The sequence below is a fragment of the Coturnix japonica genome, chromosome 2 (assembly GCF_001577835.2).
Source record: "Coturnix japonica isolate 7356 chromosome 2, Coturnix japonica 2.1, whole genome shotgun sequence".
Taxonomy (NCBI): Eukaryota; Metazoa; Chordata; class Aves; order Galliformes; family Phasianidae; genus Coturnix; species Coturnix japonica.
The window spans coordinates 23,797,895-23,823,452 of record NC_029517.1 but is presented as its reverse complement, the minus strand read 5'-3'; the positions used below and the strand labels follow the sequence as shown (position 1 = coordinate 23,823,452).

General features: G+C 35.2%; 1 protein-coding gene across 8 annotated transcripts in view; it reads right to left on the bottom strand.

Annotated features, from left to right (window-relative positions):
* Positions 1-25,558, bottom strand: part of PHF14 (PHD finger protein 14) — a 170,403-nt gene that overhangs the window by 127,774 nt on the left and 17,071 nt on the right. For all 8 annotated transcript variants that reach the window (XR_001553076.2, XM_015853575.2, XM_015853571.2 and 5 more), the window contains exons 5-13: positions 19,873-20,032; positions 13,514-13,625; positions 11,302-11,439; positions 9,358-9,504; positions 5,297-5,567; positions 4,614-4,720; positions 3,389-3,484; positions 1,737-1,840; positions 507-638 (exon numbers count right to left, since the gene is read on the bottom strand). Coding sequence is in view for 7 of the 8 variants with exons in the window: in XM_015853575.2 (XP_015709061.1) it covers positions 507-638; positions 1,737-1,840; positions 3,389-3,484; positions 4,614-4,720; positions 5,297-5,567; positions 9,358-9,504; positions 11,302-11,439; positions 13,514-13,625; positions 19,873-20,032 (1,267 nt within the window). In the remaining variant the exon portion in view is untranslated. The remainder of the gene's footprint in view (positions 1-506; positions 639-1,736; positions 1,841-3,388; positions 3,485-4,613; positions 4,721-5,296; positions 5,568-9,357; positions 9,505-11,301; positions 11,440-13,513; positions 13,626-19,872; positions 20,033-25,558) is intronic.

Here is a 25,558-nt window from a genome sequence, read left to right as displayed (position 1 = left end):
TGATAATTAGAAATCAGCACCTCTACACTTTGGCAGTTCTCTATTGTAACACTTAGCTTTTGTTCTGCTCCACTCCCACAAAAATAATCTTAATTAACTGTAGTAAGTACAGTTATACATGTACTTTTGCCAATGCAGAAGACAAGTTTACGTTTAATTAGTTACAAGTATTTTCTTAAAGATCTAAACAGAAGAGCTGCGTATCTGAGTCCTGAGACAAACAAAATCAAGTTGTTTATTTCCTGTGGTTTTCTACTGTTATTACATGTCATTGTCAATAATCACAGAACACAAAAGCAAAGTAAAGCTGTAACATATTTGTACAAGGACAGTAATGAGAAATCTTTGCCAAGTTACATTTTAGCTTCAGTCATCGCTGCTGAAAATAAAATAACCCATCTAAGACAGCAAAATTTAAAACAAAGAGAATGTGATATCTAGTTCATGTTCATGTCCTACTTTAAGTACAGGTGTAACATAAAATAAAGCACCAATTGCATTCTTACCAGTAACTGTTTTTGGTCTTCCTGGGCATCCTTGTAAGAGGTGGATCCAGACAACCAAGATGATAATGGAGTTTACAAGTGTCACACAGTAACAGCAGGTGCTGATCATGGTTCTTCTTGCAAATTCCACAACTTTTAATGCAGGCAGTAGAAAAACATTATAATTACATTTGAAATTACAAAGAACAACTGACAGCTTCAGCATCAACATGTGGCAACTACTTTCATGTAAGTGTGTAACTATTTTTACAAAGCACCTATACAGTAAAACACCTAATCCAGTTAACAATAAAGAAATCTTCAATCTAATTGTTAAGGACTTTTAACTAGTTGATGCTCAGACAAAACATACTAATGGAAAAGAATACTATCTTTGCCATCCAAATGCTTAAACAGAAAAATTATATGGCTAGTATCAGTCTTAGCAATCAGATTTATTTCATTAATGCAAATACCTCAAAACAGGTCTGCGCTGCTAATACACTAGGCAATATACCAGCTAATAGGAAACTACATTTTAATATTATTATTATTTTACCAGAATTAACATTTCCATTCAATTATTTCCAAAGGCTCAGATGTTTATTGGTCTCCTTATAGGAGAAGCTGTATCAGTAGACTGTGAATGCAACGGAACTAGTAAAATATAACTTCCATTGTTTGTCACTATATGTAAAATTGTCAAATCCTCACCCCGCTCACATGTTCTCAAGATTTCAGCCGCTTACAGTACTAGAATAAACTTTTACATCTTCTTTGTTCATTTTGCTAGCTGGGCATGATAATGTTTACATGCTATTCCAAAGCATTTGACATTTCATAAATAAAAAGTAAATATTCTTATGTAATAGGTGTATTTTGCACCCAGCCATTACAACTAAACAGTAGCAGCGCTGTTTGAAAAATCATCAGCGCAGATGATTACATTGAAAAACACAAGACAACCAGTGAAACAATTGTGTACTATGCATTAAAAAAGACTATGTTAGTTGTAAAGTTACCTTTGTTCTTAAAGCATTGCTGTCATGTTAGCAAAGGAAAAGCTCACTGATGTATGTTAAGGGGAATAAATTATTATTTCCTCAACATAGCCTTTAGACGTAAAGCAATTAATAGAACTCTGAAGCATTTTGTTAATGAAAATCTAGACAAACTATTTTCTCTTAGTAATTTTTTGAAACTGCAACTTAATAAAAAACGTATCTGTTCTATCAAGACTTCATTACTTGCCTATAAAGTACAGCTGGAAGCGTAGATGCCTTTTGTGTTCCTCCTTCCTTTTTACTTGGCTTTCTTTCCTTAGGAGCACGTAAAATTGCAGGTATGTTCAATTTCTATTGGATTTGAACAAATGCAGTACAATGAGTCTTGGGACTTTTAAAGAACTTCATTCCAATCTCAATGCATGAAGAACAGGACTCAAACTGAATGGGAAATGGCTTAGCCATCTATTTTACAAACAGAAGCAACTAAGGCTGTTTATATTACAAAATCATATTGGGGTAAAGTAATATTATACTCATTTTTCAATTCAATAAGCACAATGAACTACTAACATTTAAAAATTCATTTCAAGCTTTAAGACAGAAGGATGGACAAATGCTTCTAGGTCTACAAAGTGGCAATAAGGAAAGCAAAACTCACAAAACTGACAGAATAATGCTAAGACAGTTTGCTTTTCATCCAGCATCCCTACTACATTGGTGCTCGATAGGTTAATTAGAAAAATTATCTTATTGGACCAAGCCTTCCACAAAGCAGACAAGATTCTCTTCGGATTTCTAGTAATCTGCAGTACGCTGGCTTCCCAGACAGCAGCCATCTATCAAAGTCATTTCTCAGCAGCCCCGTGGGTCTGCATCTGTTCAACCAACTGGAAAAAAAAGTCATGCAAGCTGTGCAAATGAATTCTACTTTTTCTTTTTTTTTTTCTTTTCTTTTTTTTTTGTTTTATTAACATTTGCACCAGGAAATATATTTCTGAATACTTTTTTTCACAGCCATGTTAAGAAGGAGATAAAATATCCTTATGCAATAGATGCAATGTACTGTTTAAAGTATTTTTTCTTCAAGTAGGAACAATAGGCTGACAAAAAGAACAACCAATATTGTAAAGACTATAGCTCCATAAACAAAGGCTAAGTTCCATTTCCTGAACAGCACCACAAACCATGCAGTAGCAAAAGTCATCACAAAATTATGATCCACTTATATGTTTGCATTTTCACTACAAACAATTTATTCAGTCTTATTTAAAATTGGAAGATGAAATCATTTCAGCCTCTCTTTGAAAGCTAAAATTGCCCGCTGTCATTTAATACTTTTGATATCAAACATATAAACACTGTAAGAATCTACATTTCACTCTTTTTAGCATATATAACAAAGTGAACTAAAAGATAACTATTGGCAACCGGAAGTAACCAAATCTTCTTCTCTCCTACATTTTATATTCATTTGACTAAACACTCTACACTATCCACCTTGAAAAACATCACATACATAATGCATCCTATAAAAGCCATAAAGTTCCTATACCATTTGAAGCCTGCAGTAAGTAACGACAACACTGAGACAAAAGTGGGAGGATTAACTTGTGCTTCATGTGCAGTTTCTCACAGATGATAAGTCAATCAGTTCTAACAAACGCAAGAATTTTGCAAACAAAATCACTATTACAACAACACAATTTAACTACAGATTTCCATTAGGTGGTTTGCAGAAGTCTGTACATTTCAATCAGGAAACATTATTCCCAGAGTGAAGCCTAGGTCTGATCAAATCAATTTATTTGGCCACAGAAGTGACAGAAAGAACCCAAAAAGCTCATTTTTTGAAAACTGGATCTGCCTATAAACTAAAAAAAACAAAATAAAACCAACCTGTCCAATGATTCTACCCAGCAGAGCCCAAATGCCTTGCCCCTCATTTCGTAGTTTTCCATTCATATTTTGTAGTTCTTCCAAAGATTCACAAAGCTGAGCAGTTAAAGGAAGAAACAAAAGGAAAGAAAAATCATTTAGGTACATTCAATAAAATTTAACTCTTACCCATTAAAGGTGCATTACTTTATTGGAACATTAAAAAAATGGACTGCATGTCAAAATAGCTGAGATCACTGCAATCATTTGGCAATTTAAAATGAAAATGCGGGCAGCCACCTGCTTTAAGATGACAATCTGAAGCATTTTAGCATAAAAAGAAGGTTTCATAGATACAATTAGTAAGTAAAGTTCAAAATACATCAGTGTCTCATATGTGTTGTCTCTACCACTTAAGCAGCAAAAAATATAAGTGACCAGCAAAATGAATAAAAGCTCTATATTACCATACTTTCACTCATTCTACTGGAGAAATAATCTAAATTAAAAGGATGCAAAGAGAAGAAAAGGAAGTTACCACACAGCATATATAACCTATTAATGTGGATAAAAGCATCCCTCTTTCACTCTCCCTTTGCCTTTGTCTTCAAACTCAGCAATTCATACAAGGCTGTTTCTCCATTTATGTATGTTCTCATGTAAAACACGAACCTAACAGTTTAATAGCAACACTATCCTTTGATACCAGTAATTATCAGCAGGATACTGAACTGAGCAAGAATTGTAACATCAACAAGTACAAAAGGAATCCTATGATACATTCAAAATATTTATATGTTACAGAAATTATTGAGTAAAACATGTAATTAAAACCTTTTTTTTTTTTTTTAATGCACAATTGATATGCTAGAAATTTGGGGGTAAACGACTATAAACCTGTTGCCTCAGAGTCTCAAATGAAATGCATATGAAGAACAAAAACAAAAACAGCCTTAAGACTGCTCTGTCAGGAGAGGGCTCTGCCTGCAATTTGTTATGGGAACAATCTATGGGGACAACTAAAGAATCACTGCAAAGGCAACATGGACTCTGCTGGTATATTGAGGTGGGGGACCAATAACCACAGAAAAATTTAAAAAGAATATTTTAAAATAGTACTTTTCTTTAAAGACTGAATATTATCTATTTTTCTTTCTAAGTCATCTTGTTTGGAAAGAGAAATGCTATCAAAGTTAATAGTAGCAGCATTAAACAGAACAATGGCTTATTATTCTTTTTACTTCACCTTATTATACTCCACATGAAGCTTTTCTTGCTCGTTTTCTAATTTGTCCTTGATATTCCTCTGCTCAGCCATATTCTCCTGGATTTGAATCATGCGCATATTTCTCTCTATTTAAAAGAAAAATTCATTATTTTCTAGCCTTGGCTATATTTTCAAGTTCTACACACTGAAAAAAAGTGAGGCAACGAAAAGCATAAAACCATTGTTTTGTTTTTTGGGTTTTTTTTAAAGCATACAATTATAGGTTTATTACACAGCCTCAGCAGAATGAACATCTTAACACTGACTTCTTGCTGCATACAATAACCTAGTACAGTTACTTAAAGGGTTATCTCTGATCAGCTAATCTTCTGTGCAGTCAATGTCAAAAACATGCCATTCCACATGTAAGGAAAACATAAAAGAGATACTAAAGGCACCTAAACTTCCAATCCCTTCTTAGAAAAGATACTACTGCCTGTTTGTATTTGAAAGATGGTTTTCTTTTCCCAAAATTCTTAAAAAAGAAAAGTCATCAACATTCTGTATATTGGGCAATAAGGTTTCTGACCAAAAATGAAAAAATAAAAAATAATAATAATAATTCCTATTTGCCTATTAACAAAGAAATACAAGAAAAGAAAGTACAAATACATCAAAACAATTATTTTTCTCTGAGAAGAATATGTACTTTCAATCCTTACCAAGGTAGTAATTGACAAAATCAGCAGTGAGGGCTGGTTGTTTATGCTTTCTTCTTCCATCAACACTGGAACTAGTATCTGAAGTATCAACTGGAAAAATGTCTGTACTAATTCCCATTAATTCAGCTTTGCGCATAAGCTTGCGAATGGCTGAAGCACTGCTAGTGAGTGGCCGTGGTAGCTTCTCCCTGGGAACCCAGGCCTGTGGCCTGGTGGTACGAGCCAGCTCTGCCTTGGCACGATACTGCTGTAGTCTGGCATTGATTCGAGCCTACAACAAAAACTTCCATGAATTAAGAACATAAGGGAACGATTCAAAATCAACATTTCTGAAAGAGTCTGTGTCTTATTTTCAGTTTAAAAGTTGAAGAATCTAACAAATACTTTTTTAATTACAACAATTTGATTCAAGAAATACACTAACAGACATGTGAAGTAAAATCAAAAAGCATACTTCAATAGCATTACCCTTCCAATAGGTTTCAGAGGATTTCACAGATTCCTTGATGAGGCTACTCTATTAACGTCAATTATTGCTGGCTTTCAGACAGTCCTTCCCAAAAATGATAATATGATGGAACCATGAAATTTCATTGGGAAAAATCTTTGCTGACCTACCAAAAATACATTAAGCATGGCCAACATGTCATGGAAGCTGATCTTTCCCCTCTACTCTGCTGTAGTGAAACCACATATGAAGACTTGTGTACATTTCTGGGATCTTCAGTTCAAGAAAGACAGTAAACTTCTAGAGAGCTCAACAGAGGATGAGAAGGATGATTAGGGGCATGGAGCATCTCCCTTCTGAGGAAAGGCTGAGAGACGTCCTGCTGTTCAGTCTGGATAAGTATCTTAAAATGATATGTATCTTATCAATACTTACAAATATCTACAGGATGGGTGCCAAGAGGATGGAGCCAGCCTCTTTTCAGCAGTGCCCAGGAACAGAACAAGAGGCAATGGGCACAAACTGGAACACAGGAAGTTCCATATGAACATGAGAAAGAACTTATGTACTTTTAGAGTGATGGAGCAATAGAACAAGTTGCCCAGAGAGACTGTGGACTCTCCATGTCTTAAAGCATTCAAAAACCACCCAGATGCATTCCTGTGCAACCTACTGTATGGAACCTGCCTTAGCAGGTTAGTTAGACTTGATAATCTCCAGAGGCCCCTTCCAAACTCTATGATTCTGAAGTTTATGTGAGCAGTAAAATTTGGTGAACAGTATTTTTGCCATATATGACATTCTTTTGTATGAACACCTTTTTCAATGCCCTCTCACTTCACAATGTTAAACTAGTTTATTTTAATCTGCCAAAATCTTAGCCCAAAGGGAACTGAAATCAGCAGAAGCTCACAATACTTGTTGTTGATGACATCTGTATATTTGTGACCATCTGGGAGATCAGACCCAGATCAATCAAGTTGTTGCTGACAGTTGGAAAAAATTGTCTTGTGGGAACTCTATGCAGCAGTAAGTCTGGCAGAAAATGACATCAATATACAAGCCTTCTGAGGCAAAACTTCAGCTGACTATGACTTAGAAGTTGCTCATTTGCCAACATAAAGAAACAGCTAACCCAATCTGACTACCCTACCATATGGTACGAAATACTCCTGAGACAAAAGCAAAAAAGTTTGCATTTATAAATATACACCACGCATAAGGAACATCTTTGATTCCAAACAGCATTGCTGAAACTACTGTTAAAGATGCAGTTTAATACATTACCTTACTAGGTCACAAACATTAATGACCAAGAAACAAAAGAAATATGCCTTGTGGAACAGTTTTAAGCCCAAGGGCTTTTATCTTGAACATAAACAGCAAGCAAGAGATCCACCTGCAATCATCAACTTGCTTTATTCATCGCCAGAATGAACAAGGATGGTTTATATCTTCCTTGTTCTTGATTCTTCTTTACTTGATGATGTACTCAGTTTGAAAATCTTGAGGTCATTTAATGTCATACAACTGTATTCTCAGAGCCCAATTCCAGAAAAAGCTGACAGATCAGACTGACTAGTTTAAATGAAATTCTCAACTGTAAGAATGGATTTAAGTAAATTCGAATTACTTTACTCAAGTAATGTACATTTCCTTTATTCATATAAAGGAAGTATTTCAACATATACTGTTTTCCAGTAATCAATAGTAGTGCCAGACGGTTATATAACTTAGATTCTTTCTACAGATTTTTCTTATTCTGGGACACAGGACTTGCCAAACTGCTAGCTCAGCTACTCCTGTCAGGGTTAGAAAGCACCAAGCACCACCTTTTTCTCCTTTTGAAATGTGTCTCAAAAATACACTTTCACAGCAACACACATTTTATTTCTACAACTACATACTCATTTATCAATATCTGGAAACCTTACTTAAGCTTTAAAACTCCCATGGAAGTAAGTTTTCATTTTGTGTATATGTGCATGTGTATTCAAGTGCAAGATATGACTTTATATACACTTTGTGTCAACTCCCGGGTCGAACATTTCTGGTATGTATTAAGAAACCTCTGCAGTTCTAAAAATGCATAGGAGCCACTCAATTATCAAAGAATCACAGAATGATCAAGGCTGGAAAAGACCTACAGGATCATCCAGTCCACCCATCCACTGATCACCAATAGTTCTCATTTTTTTTTATTTCAGAAAAAATTCCATACTCATGGAGTCTTGATTTGAAGGAAAGAGCAGGAAGAAAGGAAAATGCAGAGAACTTACTAGCACTAGCAGCACCACATAACAAATGAAGAGTTCTAACCAAAGGTCTAAAAATAGAGCAAGTATGAACCCTGTTGGACTCACAATGATTTTGCACAACCAATACTTACCACAATGATGTGAATACTATCCAGCATAATGATGCCTTCACTACAGAGTCAATACTTCACATATTGAGACCAGAGAGTACTACACAGTTATGTAACATGCTTTCAATCATGTCCCACCAAGGCTCAATGCCTCACAGGAATATTTTATTCAAAATTCTTCTGTGACGCTGTTTGCTCATTCATTCTCAAATGCATGGGTTATTTCATATTTAAATTTTCTTTGCCTATTTAAATATCCTTGAAGAACTAGAAGTATATATATACATATATATATATATTTTTTTTTAATAAATATTTTTATAATATAAAAATTTATTTTCTGGTTATTATACTGAAGTTCTACTTTCAGAAAATGTTTTGTTTTTTTTTTTTTTCCTCTCCATTATTTCACTCTTCCATTTTATACAAAGCATCTGCCAAGGCCAACAATAAATTAGGCACAATTCCTTCCAATGACAAGCTGCTTTTCCATATAGCTACTATTTGTCCATAGAATTCAGTACAGCCTCAGTAGTGAAAGTTAAGTAGGCGACAAATTTCTCAAATCAAAGAAACAATTAACTACACATATTTAAACACACTGAAGTACACAGATTCCCTTGGAAGTACTGAAATTTTTATGTCAACATATATCAGCTGAGCTTATGGAGTAACAGTAGTCAGGGATACAGATGAAAGAGATGCCTTTCAGGTATCTCCTACTCAGTAGTACAGATGAAATACTTATTACATATAAAAACAAAACAAAACACCTGCACGTAAAATTCAAGGAAGCCCTACAATAAGTGAAAAATGTGATCTAGCAAGAAAATTTCTAGGCTAGCTAAACTCTTCAGCTTATTTCAAAATATTATGACAGGAAAAAAAAAAAAAGTAGATTGTCACAGAATAATGATACAGAAATATATCTTTTTCTTGTCTAGCTCTAGAAAAAAAGCATTAAAAAAATCTATGAATCACAATGAAAATGTAATTACCATCTTTGGGCAAACAAATAAGATTTTTCAATTCAGTTAAAGATAGATTCCTAGCTGACAATAAGTTGATTGAGAAGAGTTCTCAGAAGCCCAAACCTGCATATAATTCACTGATATGTGAACTATGTGCCATCAATACATTTCACATTTAATTCCCTACAACAATAGCAATTACCCATCCTCTTCCTTTCTTCCTTGTTTAGCATGGATGATTAATGCAGATACATTTGTGTAAGAAATATAATACCTGAGCTTCTGGCGAGAGCTGTTTTTCTCTCTCCTGCAAGGACATTTTACAGTAAGACTGTAATGCCAAGTAATTTTTCCGTTTCCATTTTCGGTCTAACCTGTCCGCATGCTGTTTACAATAAGCAAAAAAAGGGTCAGCTATATCCTGTTTCAGAGAAAACAAAGAAGAAGGAACAAAAGTTAAGACACATGATGTCAAAAAGGCTCTAAAAAGCACAGATATTACACCAGCAGATCACACATTCAAATAGACTTGTTTTTGTTCTTTTGTTTTTTAAAGTATGTACATTTCTAAATCAATTTTGTCATGTTGATACAATTTACAACATAAGGGGATTTTCCATCTTTTTCACTGCATGACCCCGACATTTTTAAATGCATTAAGTTAAGCAGTTACCTCAGTGCTGCTTCATATCTGCACTATTTTCTCATCCCAGAAAAAAAAACAACAAAAAAACATTCAAATGTATTTCACATATAGCATTTATAGCAAACTTGTCCCTGCTTCACTGTGTCATCTTTTGCATAAAATCCTGCAAGGGACTGACAACTGAATAATATGAACATCAATATATTTAATTCCCTCAAATGGTCTTTCAGTGACTTTTGTCTGATTAGCAATCAGACAAATATTTTTTGTTCCTATTTCTACTTCTTAGTTCCATCAGATTTGTGCATTATCATGGCTCAGAGTTTATAGCAACATTTAGCATATGCAAACACTGCAAGTAGTTTACAAATATCTAAGCCAAGAGGAGATTCACTCCGAGAAGTACATTTCATTGCCAGCATACTTTCAAAACTGGAGAAACATAATAAATACACAGATTAAGAAAAACTTGAAGCAGTCTTCCTACATTAAATAATAAAAATCTTATAAAATAATTAGTCTATCAAACTTTCCTTCACTTCACCTACAATGTGCACAATAATAAAGTCTGTACAGGTTTTCCTTACAAATATTTATTTTGATTTAGATTCTAAGAGGGAGTAACAACTTACTCTAAAAAAATTAGCAGCTCCCTCAAATGAGATTTTTTTTTTTGAGGTCTTGATTAAAAATATTTCAGTTACAGAAAATGTGTAAAAAAGAATTTACAATGAAAAGACAAGAAAATACATATGCCTAGACAAAATTCACATAGTTTTTGAAGAATCAGAGTTTCATATATTTTTTTAGGGAAAGGAACACTGAGGTATCTGCAGTCTTCCTATTTACCAACCTCACAGATGGGCACAATTTTGTGATCCCTTTAAATGTCACCATTAGGTGGTCTGTTCTTTCATACACAAAATCCTTATTGTCAATAGTGCAGGTACTGCTTATAAGTGCACCATATTTCATACTTTTTAAGACAATAAAAAGTTAAATTAGGAAAATGTGAATATGACAGGCTCAATCAAAATGATAAAAACCAGAGTGAAGTCTGGCAATCAGGATTGCCTTAATTATATTAAAAAGTGGACGACTGGTTAAGAGCATGGATTAAAAATTTATCAGTAAGTTATAAATGTTTGCAATGGATTTCAGTTCCTCAGAGTAATGTTTCTACAAGGAAAGACATACACTGGAAGAAATGCTCAGAAAACAGCAATGCAGTTAAATTTCCTGACATTTCATGCAGTCATACAGTCTGTGATACTGTGAAGTGTCAATCCAGGTAAAGTTCAATAAATAGATTTAGAATTCGTTTCTCATTTATCTACAGAATATTAAGCTAATTTTTGTATAACATCCTCTATTCCTTTTTCCATGCCATTTCAAAAGATGCTCAGAGTTGGAGAATTTCACAAACAAAGAGCCCTCTCTGGACAGTCCTTTTCCTTGGTCTACCACTTTACTCTGAAATAGTGAATAAAAAGGGCAGTATTACAGGTCTTCCTCACAGGCTTTTCATGCAACACTTTGATTGTATCTTTTCCATAGGTACATCAGAAGTACCTCTTCTGCTGCTGCTTCTGAAAGGAGGCCTTCCTTCTGAGCACAGGTCACATGGAAATAAGCTCTGCACATCCCAGCATCGCAACTGATGCATACTCCAGTTCTGGCAAAACGAGGATCTTCACAAAAACTACATTCCTGAATAAGGGTAGAAAATTTAAGTATTGCAGGTGCATTTTGCTTAATATTGCTTAATTTACTTCTTATATAGAAATATCAAACAGGTTATGAGTTTACTCCAGTGCCATACAGGAACCAAGTGGGTTGCTAAAATATGAAAATATTGAAAGCTTCACCAATACCAAACTCCAACAACTGACATCATTTTCAACAAGCAATGGAAAAATGACTAAACAATCTGAAGAACATATGAGATGAATTTATATCCTCTGGATGACTGAAAGCCATAGATAACTATATAACTTTATTTTGATAAGCTTTGAATGAGGAGCCAGTGCATGACAATGGAAGAAAAAAAAAAACAAAACACATCAAAAACACAGAAATGTAAATATCAATAAATAAGTTTACAATTCACATAAACACAGTATTAAGGCTTTGGTTACATGCATTCCAAAAGTAGCTGTTTTGAACACAGAAAATGGTTATCCATAAAAATATAAACTTATTTCTTAGCCAGATTAGTTCCTTGGTCTTATTCACCTCAAATTCATATCGAACAGCTGTTCAAGCAAACTAAAGCAATGAGTGCCAAAGCAGGAATAAGCAAATGGAAGCAGCGCTATTATCCAGTGAGTAAAGATGACCAAAGATTACACATGCATTTCTTCATCTCAGACACGTTGAGTATGAATCAAAGCTGTGTATCACCTACAGAAATTATCTCCATGCAGATAGTTAAAAAATAACAGAGAGGAACTGCAAATGCAATTCAGTGACTGAAGAATCTCAAGACACTGCACATACTTCCTAAAAAGGCACTATTTATCTGTGCAACAATAGCTCATAACAGAAAAGAAAGCAATAGAATCATAGATTATTATTTTAAACTGATACTCCAGGGGGAAATTTAGCTAAGTAAGCTGTAACTTCCACACTTGATATAGCAAACAGGGAGAGTTTACAGCTCTGTGAGAGTAATGAATCCTCATGCACACAGTTCACTTGTCTTACTCACAGTAAGCCTTCCTCTTATAATGTCAATAGAAAGAAAATGTATGATTCGTTGCAACAATAAGACTGCAAGACTTTGCAAGAAAAAAAATAATAATAATAAAGGTGACAAACAAGCTACCAAACATTTCTAAGCAATGTTAAATACCCCAGTGGACTCATGTTGTCTGTGCGAATACAAAGAAGTACAACACAGGCAGGATAACCAAAGTGTTTTAATTTATCTTTTAAAGTTTCTATATTTTTAAAAAGTTATTACATATTCTAACTTAGTATTCAGCTTGACAACCTGACACCCTAGGAAAATTACAATGCATAAATTAAGCATTAGAGAAGCAGTAGCACAGTTATTTTCCCTTACATTAGCCCAGCAGATAAAGATTCTCCACAATGTCTCCAGGGCTATAGCAAATTATATAAGCAAATTAGTTTGTCCTTTGCAGTGATTTTCTGTATGTTTTGTGTATGACCACCTTTGACCAGGACTGAGAATATTTACATGTAAATAAGTATTTACGTATAAAAAAGTAAATACTGGAGACATTTTTCTGATCAGGTTTAGAGTCCCATACTCTTTTGTTGTTCTGGTGCTGGTAGTGGAATGAGGTTAATATTGCTTTCCAGTAACCCTATGTATTCTAGTTTATGATTACAAAGAACCTAAGTAGTTCTCACTGAATATACATCTGTATACTTCTTAATCCTCAAATCCTCCAACTCAATTTCCTTTCCTTCATTTCACATCCCATAAATCCCTTTCTCTCTCCATCCACATTTTGGCAATCTGCCACTAACTGACTTTAAAAGAAGGTAACTGACACCTGTATAAAAAAATAAGGGAAGTGGAGAGACAGCGACAGAAATTACACAGAATAGCAATGAGGAAAAAGAACAGGTATTAGGAAAAAAAGAAAAAAAAAGGAGGAAGAGCAAAGTTACAACAAACATGAACTTTATCACATTTTCCTTCCTAAATCTCACTGCAATAAACACAAAATGAGATTGGAAACACACGTTATTTTTAAGTAAAAATGTGAAATAAATCTACTGGTAGGCAGCATATATCTTCTAAACTTACCTTGGCACCATACTTTGAATAATTCATTTCTGTAAGTGTTACTGGCCGCAATTTGTCAATATCTCCAAATGCCACTCCTGGAACATAGAGGGCACAAACAATATGGACCCACCTAAAACAGCAAATAAATTTAGTTTACTATTATCAATACTTTGTTCTCACATTACGCTCATCATTTGCAGATATTTAAGTACCATGTAAATTAAACAGATGCTAGAAAAAGAACATCTAAATAAAAATACACTGGAAGCAGGTGGGGAATTTAAAACCTAACAATGAATAGCAGCAGTTTTTTGGTACAACTGTGATTGCTTGTCTGGATCAACAGCAAAGTTACCATCACATTCTGTTCTGATGGTTCTTAAGTAGTATTTCACATCACTGCTGCAGGAGAAATATATTAAGATTTTGACATTACCTACAAAGCCTGGACAGACTAATGGGGAGAGATGGTGGAGGTGAAGTTTGAGGTACAAACTTATACAGGTAGCAACAGGTTAAAAGAAAAATCCCTGTAACAGTAAAAACTACCTACAGGTTATTAATCCACTTCATTCTAAACTGGTTAGTAAATCTAATCAAAGCCCTAGTGCCAATCCATTTACTATGTTGTATTCCACAAGACTCTTTTCATGTGCATATTTGAAAGCAGTTTTTATACTATTGTTAATCACATGGGTTAGAGATGCTAGACGATAAAATCACTGCGCAACATTAAAAAAATAATAATAATAACAGAAAAATATATAAACGGAATATAAATTTAGATGCAGTAGCTGCATTACTTTGTCTTCATGGATTTCGCTAGAGCCATCTGCACCCACAGTAAAACACTGCCACTAGTGGAAGACTCAATAAAAGCTAAAGATGAATTACAACCTTGTCTTTGAATAATGTGATCCAAAGCTGACAGTAGACTAGCTGTAAAAGAACAAGCTGAGATACTAAACTTACTGCTGTATAGACGGAGGAAAGATCATGATGCCACCTGCTGTGGCAACAACTTGAGGCAATTTCCTCTAGTCCTACCTATTTACATGGGAGAAGAGGCTGAACCCCACTCTGCCACAACCTCCTTTCAGGTAGTTGTAAAAAGCAGTAAGTTCTTAATGGAGTCTTTTCTTCAGATTAAACATTCTCAATTCTCTCAGCTACTCCCTATAAGACTTATACTCCAAACCCTTCACAGCTTTTTTGCCCTTCTCTGGACTCACTCCAGCACCCCCAGGTCCACCTCTTCCACACAGTCTTGCAACCACTCTCACCCAAGCCTGTAGCACTGCCTGGGGTTGTTGTGGTTAAGGTACAGAAGCCAGCACTTAGTCTTGTTGAAGCTCACCCCACTGACCTCAGCCCAACAATCCAGCATGCCTTTGTAATCCTAGGCAGATCAACACTCCCAACTTGGTGTTATCTGCAAACTCATACCCCTAGTCCAAGTCATCAATAAAGATATTAAACAGGACAAGCCCCAGTACTAGCCCCCAGAAAACACCACTTATGACCAATCTCCAGTCAGACTTTATCCCATACACCACCATTTCTGGGCTCAGTCCTCCAGCCAGTTCTTTATCCAGCAGAGTGTACCCATCCAAGACAAAGGCTGTCAGCTTCTCCACTATACTGTGAGAGACAGCATCAAAGGCTTTACTGAAGTCTAGGTAGAGACTACATCTATGGTCCTTCCCTCATCCACCAGGGGGGTCACTCAATTGTAAAATGCAAATAGGTTAGTTGAGCAGGACCTGCCTTTCATGAACCCGTGCTGGACTCGACCTCTTCCACTGTCCTGCACATGCCAAGTGATGTCACTAAAGACAGTCTGTTCCATCACCATCCCTGGCACTGACATCAGGTTGACAGACCTGCAGTTCTCTAGACCCTCCTTATGACACTTCCTGTACAAGGGAGTAACAATGGCAAGCCTCTAATAGTATGGAACTCTCCAGTTGACCAGAACCACTGATAAATGGTGAAAAGTGTCTTATAAGTCACCTCTGTCAGCTCCCTCAACACCCTTGAGTGGATCCCATCTGGAAAGCAATGGAGCACCTGGCACCATCTGGCAGTCAAAAGGACCAGCCACAGCCTTGTGTACATCAGGCCCAGATCTGCCAGCCAGTAAAGAGAAGGGACTGTACCAGTCTGCTCTGAGCAGCCACAGCTTGAGTACTGTGTCCACGTTTGGGTGCCACAAGGACAGAAATTATAGAGTATCCAAACAAGAGGTACAAAGATGGTGAAGGGTCTACAGAGGAAGACCCATGAAGAGCAGCTGAGGTGACTCAGTTTGTTCATCCTAGAGCAGACTGAGGGGAAACCTCATGGCACCCTGCAGCTTCCACACAAGGAGAGCAGAGGTACAGGTACTGGTCTCTTCTCTTTAAAGACAGGACCCCAAAAAATAGCATGGAGCTGCATCAGGGAAGCATCAGCTTGGGTATTAGGATGGCTGGGCCCTGGAAACAGGATGCCCGGAGCAGTGGTCATGGCCCCAAGCCTACTGCAGTTCAAGAAGTATAGACTACGATGCTCACCTCTGCCTTTACTTATCCAGAACTGGATATAGCTTGGCCTAAACCACTACAGTAATTTGATATACTTCACAAAAAGGGTGCACACACATGATTTTGTATTTAAATAAATATTACTAAAAGAAATATCATTATGAATACACAACTTATTCTCTTCTCAAAGAAATCAAGATGCTACTTTTTAATTTTGCCCCTCGAAAAATGCCACATGCAGAATAAGTTCTGTAACCCCGAAATACAGAGATTGCTCAGATGTTAATAAATGTCTTGTATATTCTGTGAGGCTTCTTTTCTACATACTTTCGTTGATTTAAGATTCTTTTAATTAATTTGTATGAAAGGAAGTCACACATACTCACAATTATTACTCTTAAAAAAACAAACAAGGCTCTGGTTGAAGATTTTCACATTAAGTTTAGGATACTGGTTGCCTTAAAACTTACCCTCCAAAGTTCAATATAAAGATACACATCTTCTACAAACATCTGCTTCTCAATTTAATTTGCACAGTTTTTTTATGCTCCAGTGGCATACACAGTAGGAGTTTATCTATGGTAAACCCAACAGCTGGCTGCTTACTTCATATTGACCTTCTTGAAATGTTTTAGTACATGTCACCCAAGTATTACAGTACTACAGATGTAAACTGCCATTTTAGTGTGATTGGCACACAAGTGCCTCATTTCTTTAGGCACCTTTGTGTGAACTCAGACCTGAACCTTTACTAAAAAACATAAAGAAATCAGTCAAGTTCCCAGCTGAAGTGATTTCAGCTGCTTTTAATACCAGTTCTAAATATTTTCCTGCTCATTTGTTTAGCTGCACATGTTTTAGAAGACTGTAATTAAGACAAATTGGGTAATCAAAGAAGAATAATCTTCCTTGTTACTTCACCATCCATTTTGCTTGGAGCAATGATGACAGATGTTGATTAGGGAAGAAAAACTCTACACCATAACAAGGACAGAATTCATATTCTTGGTTAATAGCATTCTGAGAAATAAAATTTCATAAATTCACATTTATGCTCATGAAACTGAGAAGTTAATGTGAAAAGGCTTCTGTTGAGAAATTAAGCACCTAATTATTCTAATGATTCATGTAGGAAGAAAAAATTATTCTAACTTGATTATGAAGGGAAACTGAATAGGTTTGGTTGCACTTTACTGCAATTTCCATCCACTGATGCACATAAAGAAACACAGCAATGGACACAGCATACATCCATAGCTTGCACTGTCTCATTCCCTAAAGATTTCAGATTTATTAATAAGCAATAGAAGAAAGAGAACAGTATTATGTACATTGGCTAATGCTGTTTTTTTCTACTACATGAACCTACCCACATGGGAGACTAAACCTCTACTTAATCATGAGATCTGTATCATGTAATCCAAACGCACAATAATACAATAGGAGGGATAACAAATTGACATGTTACTGTCCACAGTCAACCAAGTAGGCATGTGCTTTTCAACAAAGCATCAGAATAACATATAAAACACTTCTACGTCAATCAAAAACATGCTGCCATTTTATAAGAAATTTCAAGCAATGTAGTGTAATTTATATTACAATCATATGAGAAATTACATAGATAGCACTTAACCTACATTAAATAATGCAGAAGACTGAAACATATGCTGCCAAGTGACATTAATTCTAGTACTACCTAATTGTCAGACAGTTGATTTCAGTCTCTAGTAACTGAATTCAGTCCACACAGCAACATTATTAAAGAACAGAGAAATAAAATTTGATTAAATGTTGTAAGTTACACCAGAGCTACTCCAAAAGTAATACCTCCTATTTGATTATGTTGGTCCACAACATCAGTGGTGGATGTTGGCAGTAGGACAGTAGAACCTGAACCTTCTGGTAACTACTTTGTTACATTTTACGTTGTGCAACAGATGGCAGTAGAGAGTAGGTCTGACATGCATTGGAGTTTAAGGTGCATCGCTGAATTTCTCCATGCAGAAGAAACAGCACCCATTCCACATCAACACCTGCTTAACGTTTGTGGACCATACAATGGATACTAGCACAGTGAGGTGGTGGGTGGTGTTTCAGCAGTGGTGCCAGTGGGCCTCCTCCACTCATACGGATTTTTACAAGTGCAGTGTGCAGACTGGTCTTCATTGCTGGACGAAATGAATAGCTAGAAGTGGTGTCTATACTAAGCGTGTGTATGTATATATATGTGTATATATATATATATATATATGTATGTATATACACACACATATACACACAGTTTTGGAGCTAAGAACTTTCTCTACAGTGTTACTGTGTTCTTCGTTATCTGTTGTAATTTCCATGAAAATCAATAGGAGACATTACTTCTGGAGCAACCTACATACAAGAAAGATGGACTAATCAAAAATTGAGAACTGGAGCCCCAGAAATAATTTAAAACAAGCATAACTTCAAATAACATTGTCAAAATTATTCACTGCAAATCTTGACTCATTTATACAAACTTCCCCCGCTAACAGTACATTATTTTCTTGTACTTTTAGTGCTCCCCCTCAGAAGATGCATNAAAATTATTCACTGCAAATCTTGACTCATTTATACAAACTTCCCCCGCTAACAGTACATTATTTTCTTGTACTTTTAGTGCTCCCCCTCAGAAGAGACATGGATTGAGGAAAAGATTTAACAAGTAAATCTGAAAAACACAGCTACAAATTCAGAAGCTGAGCTCAGTGTATATCCAATGCAGGAAGGTAGTTACTCTCCAAAGACGACGTCAAACAAAGCTTTCCAAAATATCATCCAGAGCTCTGCTCATCTTTTAATTTAACGAGGAGAGGATTTGTTCATTACAGTATCAGCAATAGTACAAGTTTGCGTAACACATGAATGAGAAAAAGAAATGTTTTGGCTTACAATACAAGACAGTTCATCTAAACATGACTCCTTGTATTTAAGTACAAAAAACTGTAAACTGTGAAGGCTATTACAAGCCAGTAGATGGAAAAAAGACCAAGGATACGGTTATATTTTGCTATTTGCTAATACTAAATATGATGTACTGTAATATATAGCTTCATGTAAATGGTAATGCATCTATCAATTCACAATGAATAACATGAAAGATCTGAATTTTAAAACATCTGTACTAATACTGAATAACTGAATTCTTTCCAGTTCATCCACAATCATCAGTAAGATGTCTGCAGACTTTTACAATCCTACATATCAAATGCCTGAAAGTTTTATATGTCACTGCAAACCCACGATTACATAATTGTAAAATGTATGGAAAAATAACTGTTGTGATCTAAATAATAATATATTCATTAACATTAGCAAAAAAAAGCAGACATAGCTGACAAGTCTGCTCTCCTCTTTATTGCAGAAAATAAGTTACCATTAACATCCATGCATTAATTTATTTTTTAAATATAAAGAAATGGAAGATATTGCATGAGAAAGATCTTCTATTATATCCTGTGAGACATCTCTATGCATACAATACATGGTGATTTCATGTTGGATAACAGGTATTATTGGTTCCTGAAGTGGTGATTCATTGCTTTACTTAGAAACATCTGTTGCTCATAGCTAATAAACCATCATGCTCAAATTCAGGGTAAGACAAAATTTTCCCCAGTTGGTGTGAAAAGTATTAGGTGTGCAAAAAAGAGATTGGGCGACTGCCTATTCAGTTAGCACCCAACTCAAAAATAAGCTGAGGAAAAAGGATATTAACAGCTTAATTTATGACCCCATTGCCTACAGGAACAGACTAGGGCAAAATCCCATCTTTTAAATTTAATCTGCTATCCAATTTAAAATGACACTTTTAAGCCTTACCTGCCTGCATCTGTCTCCTTGAAGATCCCATCTTGGTTAGGACATAGTTCACAACTAGGTGTGACACCACATTTGCATGCATCGCAAAACCAGGGTTCAGTGGAATTTTCTGAAGCCGAGCTCATGATAGAATCACTCTCTCCATCAACACCATAGCAACCTTCACATATAAAAAATGGAAGACAATATAAGAAAAGACAAGTAGGCATACAGTTCTTAGGAAATATACACACTCAGTTTAATAACAACTAAAATCCCAAGAAAGCTTCCAATATTTTTGCAAGAGTCATTTTTAGAACAAAACTTCCATTTTTACACAGGCTCTAATTCTGAAATGCGATATATTATCTGGGAACGTCTTAGATTGCAATAAAAAAACAAAAGGAGAAGGTTTACACTGCTTCGTTTTTTTTAGCCTATTCATCATGAAATAAAAAAGACTTAAAGCAACTCACAGAGATTAAGCAAGAAATAAAGCATTTTTTTAATTAAATACAACATATTTCAAGTTAAACATAGCATCTAAGGAAAAAATTAAGAAATTCTACAAAATACTGAAACATGCTTATTCTTAAGTGTCTTTAAACATTAATTATCCTGTAAGATCTTTTACACATCTTTCTTCCACTGTGGCAGTTCTAGAGCTTCTGCTGATCTACATGCCTTCTTGTGCAGCCTGGAAAGTCAGCTTTCAGTTGAATTAACAGTCTTACCAAATTCTAACATGGTTTCTTAAATTCTGAAGTACTAGCAGCATGTGATGGATCATCGGTCAGTTTCAAGGTTTGAGAGCATGTATGGGTTCAAGACATTCCTATTTTTCTCCCTCTATCCACCTTGAACTTCTAAACCAACTTGATCATGCCAGCAGTATGCAGTCAACAAATATCTATCCCACATTTCCACTTCACATTCAATATCCAATTCATCAAGAGAACACGTGCATAAGAAGAACCAAATGTATTCTTACAACAGCTGAATCACAAGTCTAAAAGACCTTTTGTTTCTTCAACATCAAAGTATTATTTGACAAGCATAGCTTGACTTTTGACAGACCACTTTTTTATTTTTTTTTAATATATTTATCAATCATTATTATCATTTTAGTTGGTTTTAAGTTATGATTAAATTCATTGTGTCTCAATTCTTCTTTTGGTATACTTAGTGCATTTTCATGTTTTTTAAGGAGTCACTGCATGCTTAATCACCATAAGCTTAGGAAAATTGTTCTTCAGAATTATTCAGAAGCTTCTTACTTCAATTTTGGACAAGAGTAAGAGCGGTATTATTACTGCTGTAAATGACATAGAAAAGGAACCTCATAAAGCTTATCAACAAAAAACCTATACTTCTGTATATGCCACACTGAATATTTATCTGCAGCTCAGTGCAAAAAGAAAAAAAAGGAAAAAAAAAAAAAAGAAAAAGAATGTCACTGTCAGCATCGAAGCAGAAACCTTACAAAAAGATTAAATTCAGTTGTTTGCCAGATAAGAGTGATCAAGTATCAATTTTGCTTGTAAAGCAGTTAAATCCTTTAATCTTATATTTAAATAGCAATGTAGTTTATTACTTTGGTTCTCTACTGACTGTATTAAAACAGCAATAGTGCTCTAACCCTCTTTATGACAGCAACAGAAATAACAGTTTGAAACTACAGTCAGGAAGTAATCAGAAACCACTATAGGTACCATTTAAAAAATACAGTCCTCCATTACAGCATGAGGTTCATCAATAAGTATTAAACTAAGAAAAAAGTATTAAAAAGTATTCCAGAACCAAGGAAATAATGTGTAGGGAACCTGCTTTGGCAGGGGAGTTGGACTCAATGATCTCTAGAGGTCCCTTCCAACCCCTGCAATTCTGTGATTCTGTGAAATAATGCTCAGACGTGCATCCACACACCAGATGCATTAGGTATATAAAATAGTGTCCAGCTCATTTATAAACTTATTCAAATTTCCTTAGTGTCCTGGTAGCTTTAAGGAACGCAGCAGATAGCCATTTCTTTTTAAAGCTGCAATGCCACAATGCGGAATAGCTGCCAGCAAAACTCCTTTTAAACAATTACATTAATGTACAAACACATAGCCCACTGATATCATACAGCTGATGAAAAATTTAGACTTTTTAAGAGAAGTACATAGGTCTTAAGAAAAAGAACAACAACAAAAACAAAACATTTCCTTAAATACATTAAAAATTACATAAAATTACAGGAGGAGAAATACTGTCATCAGTCAATACAGCAAAATAAGATTAATTTCTTCCAAACACTGACTATTCTACAATCAACTATAATTAGATTTGCTTTTCTAAACAAAGCATCATCAGTCTACTAAAATTACAATGGTGTCACATCATAAGGATTTGCCTAGCTATCCTTATCATTCATTTATAGCTAATATTTTCCTCCTTTTTCCCAGAAAACTTCTACATGTATTAGCTGTAATTATTTCCACTCTTATCATGTATGTTGATGTCAAAATTGTTTTTCCTGTAACACTGCAAATCTAGGTCATCTCCTCATGAGAATTTATAACTCAAGTATTTTTTCCTAATTCATTCAACTGTCTTAGTGACAGCTTTAAAGACTTCAAGATCTCTAATAGACAAGGAGACATTTACACTTTTCCCCATCATTTGTCAAAACCTCAATATCATACAGTTACAGGCAGCAAAAGGGATGGTCATTAGCCAGAGAAAATACACTACATTTCTGCCAAGGGCTGATGTTCTTGTTTCAGCTGGGCCATTTTCTCTGGTATAGTGCTGTATTTTGGATGTAGGATAAGAACAACGTTGATACTACACCCATGTTTCAGTTGTTACAGAGCAGTGCGTACACATAGCCAAGGACCACTCATGCTGTCCTACCAGGAAGAAGATGGGGGTGCACAAGGAGTTGGGAGGGGACAGACTCAGTACTGCTGATCCAGACTGACCAAAGGGATAAAGGGATTGTCCTATACCATATTAACATCATGCTCAGCAATAAAAGTGGGGAAAGGGAATGGCCAGGGTGGACTGCTGCTGCTGCTTGGGGGCTGGCTGGGCATCGATCAGTTGGTTGCAAGGAACTGCACTGTGCATCATTCTTTTAATATCTTCTTTTATCACTATTATTTTACTTTCTTTTCTATCCTACTAAACCATCTTTATCACAACCCACATCTTTTACCTTTTTATTTATTTATTTTCTAATTCTCTCAATCATTCCTCTAGGAAAGAGAGGTAGAGTAAGCAAACAGCTGTGTGGTCCTAAGCTGCCTGATTTAAACCACAACAAGCAATAAACATACCAAAACAATCTTGTCTACAAGAGCTGGAGGAAAGGAAATCCAGCTGGTAAGAATGCTACTGGCTGGTAAATGAAGCTGGGGATGCAAAAATACTATCCAAAACAGCAATTATGTTATTTGACATTTTGATGTCAAATGTAGAGGAAGAGCTGTAACAATTTTATTTTATTTTTAAAAAAGAAACAGCAAAAATCCCCTCCATTGTACTTCAATTAACATATGGAGACAAAAGTACAAAACCCTACTGTAGAAATGTATGGATTGGGCAAAAACTCTCGATTTCAGCCCAAATAAAAGCTGCAAACCATCAAAGGTAAAGAAAGCTGCTGAGTAGCATCAAAATTTAGAAAAAACATTTCTCAAATTTTCTCAATATACTGCGTTCATATTTTCCTCTTGCTATCATTAGCTGCAATAGTAACTGTGAAGAGAAAGCCTAAATTGATCAGGTTAACATTACTTTTTCAAAACTGTTAATGGAATGTTACGTAAACACACACAAACTATGTACCATTACCAAGTACATACAAATAAGCGAATATACTAAATAGGATTCATCAATTAACACTCAAGTAAAAGATGGATTTGCAGTCCTAAACTAAACCACGCTTTTAATGACTGCCAATTAATTTTAAATAACAGTTTAACAACCATCCAAAAAGACACATGTCATTTAAGTTGAAAAATAAGTGTTTTTACTGCAGAGCTATAACACAGTTTGTGCATTGAATCAGACAGTACAGCATTTGATTTAAAAAAAAAAAAACAACACCCAAACGCAGTTTCTTCCAAGGCAATCTGAAAAGTTACAATACAGACACCATAAGTTCAGTCTTTAAAACAATGTATTTCCTTATTTTACCAAAGTACTATTCTTCTACCTCAGACAGTTCTTTAATTATTTCATTTAATATCCTTAAAGCTTTGAGGAGTATGGTGGTTCAACTTGCTATCATGTACCTTCCTCTGCAGTGCCTGAAAAAAAACTTGTCTTTTTAACAAAGATTTTCTGCACTACTTTTATGTCTCTTTAAAATGCATGGGCACACAGATACAAAGCAGCTACTGGACAATCTTTCCAATCTTTTTTTAAACAATTACAAAATAAGCATGACAAGGATGTTCTAGCTGACCCTCCTGTACTAATTGTTGGGAATTGTGGTTTTTGAAACTGAAAACAATGTAACAGCTCACTACCGTAAACATTAAGAGGTAATATTCCAGGTTTTCTCAAGGCAGCACAGTTGTTTAGGTGGTGTGAAGGTCTTAGGATTGAAAGGATAACAAGAAAAAGATAATTCTTGTAATGGAAATGGTAGGTTTCAGTTATTGGAGTTACTGCACCTGGGATCTAGTCAGCATTAAGTGCTCCATCTACCCCTTTCACCTGAAATTATGTAATTAAAAAACCCAACACTAACATTTTAAACACTTAGCTGGAAATGCATGCTGTATTTTCCTTAATGTTCATAGAATTCTGAATTTTGGATCTTTGTACAATGAGAGCCTTTTCCCAAATGGTGCTCAGGAAGTGCCCGCATTTATGTATTCCTTATTATTCTTTCACTCTGTCTGCTACTCCCTTGAATGCTTCTTGCACTAAGCAATAAAACGATATGAGAATAAATCCCATGAATTTAAATATATGAAAGTCAAGAAGTTGAAATTCTCTTAACATTTACTCTTCCACAAACTGCATCTACATATTATTGACTGCAGTTATCTACTGAATGTAATTTCATACAGAAAGCTAACTTTATTTCCTGAATTTAAGTCCACTGTATACTGCCATTAGCTTATTTTTATGCATTATCATTAAAATGAAATTACAAACACTTTAAAGTGCTAGCATTAGAACAAGTGCTCTGAAATGTATGCCACTGAGGGAAAAGAGAAGAGAGAACTAATTGTCTCCAAGGATAATATTTTGCTAGTCAAACTGAATGTCTGCATATGCTAACAACAGCCACATATATTTCAAATCCTGATCTAATTATAAAGCTCATGAAAGCATGAACTTAGGCAAACTGTAGGTTTTCAAAAATAAATGCTGTGAGATAACAGTATTTCAAATACATTACATTTGATACTTAACTGGATCAGGAGTTTAGAATAAAGATATTAACCATGCACAATAAATCTAGAAGACTATTTTTATTTAGTTAAGGGAGAGTACTAGAGTACATAATATGACAAAAATGAATGCTCACACCAGACGTAAGCAGACCAAGGTAAGCATCAAAATTAAAGCACATGGAGACTACACTTCTGCTTTTAGCAAGTTAAAGCTTTATTTCGCACCAAATCCAGCATAAGAAAGTTAAAACAAACAGAGGGGATGGAAAAATAACAGCTAGAAAAAAGTGGAGCTGCTCTTCCTTATT